General features: G+C 50.1%; 1 protein-coding gene and 1 non-coding gene across 2 annotated transcripts in view; both read left to right on the top strand.

The window, feature by feature from the left end:
* The first annotated feature begins 252 nt into the window (after window positions 1–252).
* LOC136394454 (stimulated by retinoic acid gene 6 protein-like) overlaps window positions 253–10,855 on the top strand; it is a 37,834-nt gene continuing 27,231 nt past the window's right edge. The window contains 4 exon segments of the mRNA XM_066367605.1: window positions 253–417; window positions 419–469; window positions 471–530; window positions 8,940–9,015. Of these exon segments, the coding sequence (XP_066223702.1) occupies window positions 356–417; window positions 419–469; window positions 471–530; window positions 8,940–9,015 (249 nt within the window). The 5' untranslated portion in view covers window positions 253–355.
* On the top strand, window positions 4,042–4,117 carry TRNAI-GAU (transfer RNA isoleucine (anticodon GAU)). The gene has a single exon. It is a non-coding gene; the product is annotated as a tRNA-Ile (tRNA).

Raw genomic sequence — 10,855 nt, 5'->3', positions numbered from 1 at the left:
TTGTCTCCAGCCCTTTCTCCCAGCAAACGGGCAGCTTTGTTTCCAAGAAGAATCTCAAAGCCAGAGGTTCCAGTGTCCCAGTTCACTTTATTGCTTTGAGGCCCAGTCCTACTTTATTGCTGGTGATGATTTTTACTGCTGGCTAAGGAGGCCTCTGTCGCTGGGCAGAGCTCTGATAGCTCCGGGGCAGTGCTTACACCTGGTGCCTAAAGGTGACAACCAGAGAGAGGAGCCAGGGGGGAGCTCTCGCCCTCGCAGCAGGAGGAGGGGCAGAGGAGCAGAAGAAAAGTTGGCAGAGTCCTGAAACGGAACCGGCCGCCGCCCACTTCCACTCCTCTAATAAATATTTGACTGGATGTTTGCCTTCTCTGTGAGTGTTTTGGGTGCTGTGAACAGCACTGGGCAGAACAGCAGACTCGGAAGCAGTCACAACCAAGAAGCCGGAGGAGATCGAGGAACAACCGAGAGAAGCAGACAGCTCGCCGGAGCTGCGGGCGCTCTTCCACGGGCATGGCCGCCACAGCTGAGAGGTGAGTTTTAGGACGAGGGTTACGGCAAGGTCGGCTGGACAGCCACATGCTTTGGCAGCCGTCCTCATTGATTTGGTGACTCATGGAAGATTGGGAGACAGGCATGGCTTAGTTATTTGTAGGCAGGCTGGCACGGAGGAAGGAACCAGGAATGGGGCTCCTGGGTGAGGGAACAGATGTCCATTCTTCAGTCGGGAGCCACCGAGGGAGTGGGAGGAGCCCCAGCGTGGTGTTAGAGGACCCTGATTTGAATCCTGGCTCTACAGTTCCTCAGTTTCCTCATCCTCATCTGAAGATCAGGAGTAATAACCCCTGTCCTGCCTGGCCCCCAGCTTTGTGTATATCATGTGAGAACAAGAATGTGAAAGGACTCATATGAGAACTCTAAAGTCTTGCCCAGGGGTCAGGAATGAAGACTCCTCACTCAAATATTTAAATGTCTAAGAGCTAAGAACCTAAAGGACTACTCCAAATACAGGCCAGTTAGCACCTTTGCTCTCAGCTTGCCAGGGGCTGCTGTGGAGGACGAAAGGGAGAAGAGGAGTCAGGAAAACATGGACAGGCATCAGGAGAGTCGCTTGGCAGAGGAGACCACGGGAGTCCCAGGCAGAGAGCCTGAGAACCGTGCACAGAGAAGGACATGTGACAGGAACCAGACCAGAGGTCAGCTTGAAGGGCAGGTGCACAGAGAGCTGGGTGGGTGCAGACATGAACTGGAATGCCTCAGGATCTGGGTCTCCTCCTCCCCTCTCTCCGCTGGCCTCCTGGGCTGAGAGGGCTCAGGGCAGTGGTGTGGGGGGAGGTGGACTTTTTAGGAAGGTCGGTCACAGGGTGGAGAATGGACTGGAGGGGGGCACTGCCAGAGGTAGGAGACCCGGCAGGAGGCACTGCAAAGCCCAGGCAAAGAGGACGGTGGCCTGGACTAAGCTGGTGGGTGTAGGGATCAAGATTTGTCGGATTTCGGTAGTGTTTGGAGAGCTTGAACTTACTGAGCTTGGTTTGAGTGTTACTTAAATAGGAGGAAGCTGAGGATGACTCTGGGTCTTTGAGAACCACTAAAGCAGTGGTTCTCAACCTTTCTAATGCCATGACCCCGCAATACTCATGTTGCGGTGACCCCAAACCAAAAAATAATTTTGGTGGCTACTTCATAACTGTAATTTTGCTACAGTTATGATTCGGAATGTAAATACCTGATATGCATTATGTATTTTCCGATGGCTTTAGACGACCCCACCGGGGTCGCGACCCACAGGTTGAGAACCGCTGGACTAAAGGGTGATGATGGCGGTGTTCCTGAGGTGAGGACCCCCAGAGAAGGAGCAGGTTGGAGGGGCTGTTCAGTTGGCACGTGTTGGACTGGAGTGCCGTTGGGACATCTAAGAGGAGATGGCAAAGCAGCAGGCAAGTGGCTTTATGGTCTGAACTCAGAAGAAGAGTCTGGCTGGACCCGAAGAACTTGGCCCACCTGTGGTGCCAGGTGTGGCGTCTGGGCCCCGGACCTTCCTCTGAATCAGCCCCGTACCTGCCGCGGCCTCCATGAGCTTCTCCAGGGCCTCCTCGCCACGGTCATTCCCTGCACGTGGACCACCTGCTCAGGGACGTTCTCACAGGGCAGCGCTCAGGCCTGAGCATGTTCAGATTCGTCTGACCAGTGAACAGGAGGGGTCACTGTCTTCTCTGAGGACCACAGACACATAACGTTTTTCAATGTCTCAATGTAATCTGTGTGTGTGTGTGTGTGTGTGTGTTTCCTTTATAGAAAATAGAATGAGGGATCAAATTCTAGCTCTGCTGCTCTCTGGCTGAGCGGCTTTGGGCATTCACTTTAAGCCTCAGTTTCCTCATCCATCAAGTAAAAGGATTAAGTGAGATGACAACTATAAAGACCTTAGTTTAATCTCCAACATGTGGCAAACCTTTAATAAATGATAGTTATTATTATTATTACTTTATTAAGTGAAAAGAAATGAAAACAAATGTTGCTGTATTAGAAAGTTACACATGGTGAGGAGTAGAAAAGCAGGCACCTGTCTTCTTCAGTCACCATTTTTTTTCCATGTAGCTCTCTCCGAACTTCTCAGACACGCGTGCTAACACCCACGCACGCCCTCTAAAGGAGGTACCTACCAGGGGCTGACCATGTATCGCTGTACAGCAAGCTCAGATGAATGGACAAGGTCAGGGCAAAGGCAAATCACCAGAGATCTGGACACAGAGGAGGAAACAGAGAGGCCCTAGAGAAAAGGGAAAAAAGACAGGCCAGACCCGAAAGGCCAATTAATACCTCACCTCTGAGCCTCAAAGCTGAAGTTAGTACTCGTGTTTGAGTCCACTGTGGGCCGGTGACAGCCTCTCTGAACCTCGCTCTCCCGAGGATTCAGCGAGGCCTGGGAATGAGATGCTGTGTGAACTGTAAAGCACGGTTCTTTCCCACAGTGCCTGTCGCTTGGCACAGGGGACGATGCCCAGCTCAGTCCCAGTGGAGAGCCCTGTTCCCGACCTGGCCGAGCTGATTCCATCTCTCTGAGATGGTTCACCAGCTGGTTCACTGGGCAGTCAGGGCACCCAGACCGGTGTCCAGCTCCTTGGTACAGTGGCCCCTGTGTCTCCTGATGATGCCCATGACACCCGGGAAAGCAGCCCCTGGGTCTGCTGGAGCCACACTGCTGCTTGGAGGCTTCGCTCCCACCTTGAGACATACTGTGTATGGGAGGCAATTGTAGGGAAGGTGGAGACAGGCCCGAAAACCAGCATGCCTAATGCTTTTTTGTTTAAGGTTTTATTTCTTGAATTTTAGAGAGAAGAGAGAGAGATAGAGAAAGAGGAGGTGTGGAGGAGCGGGAAGCATCAATTCATAGTTGATTCTTGTATGTGCCTTGACTGGGCAAGCCTAGGGTTTTGAACCAGCAACCTCAGCATTTCAGTTAACAAAACACCGTTCCCGCCCGTTCTCTAATGATCCAGGGAAGTAATGGCGTCACATCCGTTCTACAAAGTAAGCAAGGTGTCAGGAGGAGAAGGGTTCACATGAGGTCTCAAGGTCTCTGACCCCAAGTCCCAGGCTTTTCCCTCCAGGCAAATCTGAGGACCCACACAAGCACGGAGATACCCCCATGCACCCCTCTGAGGGAGGGGGCTGACCCAGAGCTAACCTTTCCTAGCTGCACAACAAGGTCAAAATGAATAGGAGAAGTCGAGGCAAAGAAGAAAACAGATTTGGACAGAGAGAGAAGTCTCTGGAAGAAAATGGAATGAAAGCAATATCTTTCACTGTAGACCCTTGATTCTCAGGGTCACGGACAGTGACAGAGACAAACCAACAGGCAGTGAGCAAGAAAGGTGGACGGACACAGATGACTGGGAAGACGGTCGGAGGTGGACCTGCGGGCGCTAGAGGAGCTGGGCAGAAACAGAGATGTCAGCAAGGCGGCAGGCAGCCCACGCAGGTCTGATGATAGTCGCCCGTGGACTTAATTTTATTTCATTTTTTAAAAATGTGAACTTTTTGGCCCTGGCCGTTTGGCTCAGTGGTAGAGCGTCGGCCTGATGTGCGGGAGTCCCAGGTTCAATTCCCGGCCAGGGTACACAGGATAAGTGCCCATCTGCTTCTCCACCCCTCCCCCTCTCCTTCCTCTCTGTCTCTCTCTTCCCCTCCCACAGCCAAGGCTCCATTGGAGCAAAGTTGGCCCGGGCACTGAGGATGGCTCTGTGGCCTCTGCCTCAGGCGCTAGAATGGCTCTGGTTGCAGCAGAGCGATGCCCCAGATGGGCAGAGCATCGCCCCCTGGTGGGCATGCCGGGTGGATCCGGTCGGGCGCATGAGGGAGTCTGTCTGACTGCCTCACCGTTTCCAGCTTCAGAAAAAATACAAAAAAAAAAAAAGTGAACTTTGTATTATGAAACTGCAAGTTGATACAAAACAAGAGAAGAAGAGTATAAAGAACACCCACGTCAAGACTGAATTAGCCTGGCACTTGGCAGTATTGTTTTGTTGATGCTCCCGCCTGCCCCCCTCCTGCAGACAGCCTGTCATTGCCTCATGGCACACAGATTTGCTCTTAAGTTCTTCACAAGTCCCTGTGATTCCTGTGTCTTTGTTCCGAGAGAGCTCAGCCTGCCATGCCATAGGAACAGAAAATTACCGTCGACGAGTCATAGAATGTGACCATTGGGAATTACTTATATGATCGTCCACATTGCCAGAGTTTAAGTCCTGGCTACCTCCCATCGCTAGCTGGGTGAGCTTGGACAAGTTTCCTGATCTTTTGGTGCCTCAGTTTCCACTCCTGTAAAGTGGGGTGATAATCGTACCCCTCACAGGGCTGTTGTGAGGATGAACTTAGTTAATAAAAGTATAACCCTTAAGGGTAGCTTGGTGTGCAGTAGGCTCTTGAGAAATGTTAGCTATCATTACATGTCGGGCTAGGAGTTGGGCACATAGAGGTGAATGCCCCCTAGGAGCTCCCCATCCAGGGGGACACAGACACATAAAATACATTTCTAATTTCTATACGGTGGGTTGGCTGCTGTGACAGTGGGCTAAGTCCCAAGCACTTCAACCTTCTCAGTTCCTAAGTGACTGAACTGAGATCCACAGGTCCCCTCAGCCTAAGGAGCCAGGCATGTAGCAGCAGAGCTGGGCGGGACTCAGCTGATTTTCCGGGCAGGGCCTCTTTTCTTGAGGGCAGTGGGGACATTCTGTGCAAGGGTGCCATGTTTTGGGGCCCCCCGCCAGCGGCATGAATGTGGGAGACTGGTCATGGGACCAAGCATGGGCAGCTGCTCTGGCTACTGGTTAACCAAGTGCAGGACTTTAGTCCATTGTGTAGTCAGGGGTCCCAGGTAGGGCCCCTGACATCCCTACACCTAGCAGGAGGGCAGGGATGCAGGCTGGCTGCCCACGATATGCACTTGATTGAGGCTGGGGAGGGTTGCTCAGCCCGGAGAATGGCTGACCCCGGACACTCTGGGGGCAGAGGAGCAAACAGGATCTGGAATCTGAGGAGGGAGAAACACAGCCAGCGAGAGTCCCCTTTCAGCCCAACAAACGGGAAATCCTTTTCTTTGGCCAGAACTATCCAAAAGCAGGTAGGGGATAGGGAAAGAGGATCAATGTTCACTGAACACCGAGGCTGTTTTTCTGGGAAAAAGAAAGTCAAATGACCTCTGGTTCCACCACTGTTCACGACCTGGGATCGTATTGTTTTATAATTTTTTTTCACTCAACAGTGTATGTAGTAAACACACGTTGCCTACCCTTCCACGGACCTGCCCCACCAACCGTGTCCCCCTCCCCTCCAGGAAGCAAGCAGTGTGAGTCTCAGAGACCAAGGAAGTCGTCTCCCGGCTTTCTGACTTGGGCTGACTGCAGTGCATGCCTCACCTGTTCGCTGCAGTGCCTGCTGGAAGTGGAAGCATGCCCAGTGGCCCAGCCTCCATCCGCCTTTCCTGAGCTCACCTGCTCCCAGCTGCTCCCAGGCTAACTCTGGCTCGGCCCCTTCAAGCTGGCGGACACGCTCGGCAGCGAATCTGTGTAGGCAGGGTCACCCATCCAAAAAAAGTCCACTGGGTCTATACATGCTGACATGGGAAGTTTCCTTTCCTTTTTAAAATAAATTTGCTTTCCTTGATTGATTAAATGAAGTTATCAAGTTTAGTCTGATCCCATTTTTGCTTTGAACTATATCAGTTATAAACATTCTTGCTTAAACTATACAGGTTATAATTATGGGAAGAGAAAGGACTTGACTGCTTTATGCATTTGTAAATATTTGGAATGTTTTGCAATGAGCATATATTACACTTAAAATGTTATATACACACATATGAGGAAGAGATTGAGAGAGAATCTTAGCATTCTAGTACCTATCTTCAGACACACCTCTCAGATTTCCTTAACGTATATTTAGAAGTAGAATTCCTGGAAATGGAATTGCTATGTTTTAAAAGTTCTTGGTGTATATATTACAAAATTAATCCTCAGAGTGACTAAACCAGTTTACACTCTGGCGATCAGTAAAGAAATACCAACTTTAGTAATGCTGTGTAGTATTTTCAGTTATTCCCAATTTAATAGATAAGACAGCATTCATCTTAATTTCTACTTTTATTACTACTTGAACATTTAAGAACTTATTGGACATTTGTATTTCTTATTTATTACCTAATTTATATAAATGTAAATTCATTTGGTAACTTTATAAATATATAAATTTCAAATCCTGTGCTCAGTATTAACAGTGTTTTGTTGATTTCTTTGCCTGCTATTGGTTTTTGTACCCTCTACTTCCTCCTAGATCTATTTATTTTTTATAGAGAATTTCCTCTGTTCTATATTAACTTTACTTCCTCAGGAGTAAGTTCCTCTCTCTGTTGAACCTCGGGCTCCCTCTGTGGTGTGATCTTTCCTCAGCTGTGTGGTGGTTCTTGGCTGTGTGCTCATCTTTGTGATAGAGTTTCCCTGGGATATTGGCTTTGGGAGGGATGGCAGCTGGCTGCCAGTACTAAGGCCTCTTTCAGTGCTGTGGGGTGGGGGTGACATGTACCCATACATTGGGTATCTCAGGAGCTGGCCTTCTGGAAACCAGAGCTCCTGGCGCCTTCCAGGTGTCACCTGTGATCTGGGCACTGCCTCTCTCTGAGTGCCCCATGCATCCTGCCCCCGGAGATGCGGACACCACGCCTGCTGGGCAGCAGGGGTGTGAGAACTCCTGGGTGCCTGAGGAGCCCCAGCTCGTCCCTGTGTGGGCTGTCGGCAGCCCTGCCCACTGCAGCCTCTTGCATGCTGGGTGTGGAGCACTCCTTGAGTGGTCCCACAGTCTGCAGCCATGTGGGCTGATGTTTTCTTCTCTTTGATCTGGTCCCGCTCTCCCTCCATTGTTCGGGATCCTCTGGTAGTTTCTGTGTCTCTGATAGATTTCCTCCTTACTTTCAAATATGGCCATGTTTTCTTTCTTTTTGAAAAATAACCTTTGATGTTCTGTATGGGATGGAGAGACTCAGTTGATCTTTCTAAAAGCCAGAGTCTGAGTTCTTCAGTTCTATCATATTTCTTACAGATTAAGCTTCCCCCCTCCTCCCCCCACCCATTCCTAAATCTTTCAGACTCACGGTTAAACATAACTGGGCAGTGCAAGAATTTTATAGAGTTGCGTGGGAGTGTGTCATGCTCATGGACTCCCCAGCAGAGTGCTGTCCCCTGAGACTCCTGAGGGAAAAGTAGGAGCTGGCCATCAAAGCACCGGAGACGGCTGGATGGGTGCTGCTGGGGTAGGGAACAGAGTGAGCAAAGACCTGGCAGGGTAAGAGCGCACACAGGTGGTGTGCTGGAGTCACAGCAGCAAGAACCAAGTGTGGCGAGAGCCCCGGAAAGGAGGAGGCCCCTTTAAAGAGAACTCACAGAGCTGCTGTCACGTGTTTCAGATATGAGACCCAGCGTCCCTGTCCTGCAGACTCTGAAGCCTGGAGAGAACAAAGTCTACACTCTGTAGTCCAGATAGCTGCTGTCCTGCCCCAAGCGCCCAGCCACGGATCAGGAGCGAGCTGAGGCTTCTTGACCTCTGGCTGTGCAGAGCTGTGTGTGAAGCTGATTTTCTGTGCTGTTACTGAAACTTAAGTCTCAGGGCTTCTCCATTGCACAGGCCCCTTCCAAGGCTATGGGGGGTGGGAGGCACCTAAGTGAAGTGTTTACATGGCAATATGTTTTCCTTAAAACATGAAAAAAGTAAGATATTTTAGTAGCTTTATTTGAAAAGGATGTCCAGATTATACAAGCTTTGGGCCCCACAGAACCTGAATCTGTCCCTGTGTCATCAAGAAAAGGAGTTAGATCCAGTTAGCAGGGCAGTGGGTTAGAGCAGTGGTCCCCAATCTTTTTTGGACCACAGACCGGTTTAATGTCAGAAAATATTTTCACAGACTGGCCTTTAGGGTGGGATGGATAAATGCACAAAATGAAATTATGCGACCGGCATAAAAACTGTGGTATTTTTAAATATAATTGTCGAACTTACGATATTTATTGGGCTAAGTTAAAGGAGGAACAAGCATGTCCTCATTATTCAGGCTGTATTTAAATTTGTTATTCTGACAATGTTTCATGGTATTTATTCTTTCTCTGTGGACCGGTACCAAATGGCCCACAGACTGGTACTGGTCTGCAGCCCGGGGGTTGAGTACCACTGGGTTAGATAATCAGGCTGGGGAAAGAAATCGGAAAGATTAATCCTCTTTGGGAAGATATATCACAGATGAGCAGCACTGGCTCTGAGAAAGCAAAATTGACAAAGATCAGATGAACCTAGTGGGCTACAAGCCAAACTCCTGACAGCGATGATGGTCAGGACTGAAGGGTCAATGTCTGCAGCAGTGACTGATGATGCAAATGTGTTATTTGACTGTTTTCCAGGACAAGGCAGCTAAATGGCACCTGTGCCAGCTCGGTGGACATGGAACTCTTCCTCCATTATTCCCTCATCCCGTCAGTAAGTAAGGGCAGGGGAGGGCCGAGGAGGGGAAGGGTGGGGAGCTGAAAAGGTCAGCAGAGAGTTATCACCTAAATGCCCTCAACTTGCTCTCCTACATTATGCACTAAAAACACAGGCAAGAGAAGGCTTATAAGGGCCTTGGGAGGCTTATAAGGGCTTTGGGGGAGCAATGATGGAGCCTAGTTCTGTTGGAAGACACAATAAAGAGCATTTCAGGCAGAGGGAAAAGCACGTGCAAAGGCACTGTGTGTGTATGGGTGGGGAGGGGGGAGATGGGAGAGTGTGAGTAACTGGGAGGGCCGGTATGGCTGGAGTGAAACGGTGGAGCTAGCCAGGGAGGCAGGCAGGGCCAGGCCGGGGGAGCACAGTGGGGCTCTGTGCAGTGGAATTTTGTCTTTATTCTAAGTACAGTGGGAAGTAATTGGTGTGTTTCCAGCATGAGGGTGGTGTGATCAGATTTATGTTTTGTGTAATGTTGGGAGCAAGGTGGAGGCAGGCAAGAGAGGAAGACCAGTTAGGAGGTGGTTGTAGGGATCCAAGTGAGAGGCAGTTTCAGCTCATCCTAGATGGTGGTGCTCAACTCAAGACATTTGAGAGTAAAAATAATTGGACTTGGTAATGGGTTGGATAGAGAGACTCAGGAGAGGGAGATGGTGAGGATACTCGGGTTTCTAAATTGCATAGCTGGGAGAATGATGGTATCCTCCATTCCCCAGTTAAGGAAAATTAAAATAGATCCACGTTTGGGGTGGATGAAGGTATAGGACAGAGAGGAACATCATGAGTTTCATTTATGACACACTGAATTCAGGAAGCTTTCAACACTTCAAGAAGAAATGCCAACTGTGTAGTTGGATGAATAGTTATGCAGCTCAAGGATAAGTTCTGGGAGTCTTCTGCATTCTGGTGGCTGTTGAAAGCATGGACATGGATGAGATTTGCTGAAGAAGAGAGGATCAGGTTATGAAAAGAGTGGTCCAGGGACTGAACTGGGAGGAACTCCAAGTCTCATGGTTGGATCAAGAATAACCTAATAGCCTGACAAGGCGGTGGCACAGTGGATAGAGCGTTGGACTGGGATGCGGAGGACCCAGGTTCGAGACCCCAAGGTTGCCAGCTTGAGCATGGGCTCAACTGGTTTGAGCAGAAGCTCACCAGCTTGGACCCAAGGTCCCTGGCTCGAGCAAGGGGTTACTCAGTCTGCTGAAGGCCCGCGGTCAAGGCACATATGAGAAAGCAATCAATGAACAACTAAGGTGTTGCAACAAAAACTGATGATTGGCCCTGGCCGGTTGGCTCAGTGGTAGAGTGTCGGCCTGGCGTGCGGAAGTCCCGGGTTCGATTCCCGGCCAGGGCACACAGGAGAGGCGCCCATCTGCTTCTCCACCCCTCCCCCCTCCTTCCTCTCTGTCTCTCTCTTCCCCTCCCGCAGCCAAGGCTCCATTGGAGCAAAAAGATGGCCTGGGAGCTGGGGATGGCTCCTTGGCCTCTGCCCCAGGCGCTAGAGTGGCTCTGGTTGCAACAGAGCGAGGCCCCGGGTGGGCAGAGCATCGCCCCCTGGTGGGCGTGCCAGGTGGATCCCGGTCGAGCGCACGCGGGAGTCTGTCTGACTGCCTCCCCGTTTCCAGTTTCAGAAAAATACAAAAAAAAAAAAACCCCAAAAACCCCTGATGATTGATGCTTCTCATCTCTGTTCCTGTCTGTCTGTCCCTATCTATCCCTCTCTCTGACTCTCTCTGTCTCTGTAAATTAAAAAAAAAAAAAAAAGACAGTAATTAGTGACTTGGGCTGTTTCCATGGAGTGATGGGTGTGGGAACCAGGTTGAAAGCACATTAG

Source organism: Saccopteryx leptura, chromosome 2 (genome assembly GCF_036850995.1).
Source record: "Saccopteryx leptura isolate mSacLep1 chromosome 2, mSacLep1_pri_phased_curated, whole genome shotgun sequence".
Taxonomy (NCBI): domain Eukaryota; kingdom Metazoa; phylum Chordata; class Mammalia; order Chiroptera; family Emballonuridae; genus Saccopteryx; species Saccopteryx leptura.
This window is presented reverse-complemented; position numbering and strand designations above follow the sequence as displayed.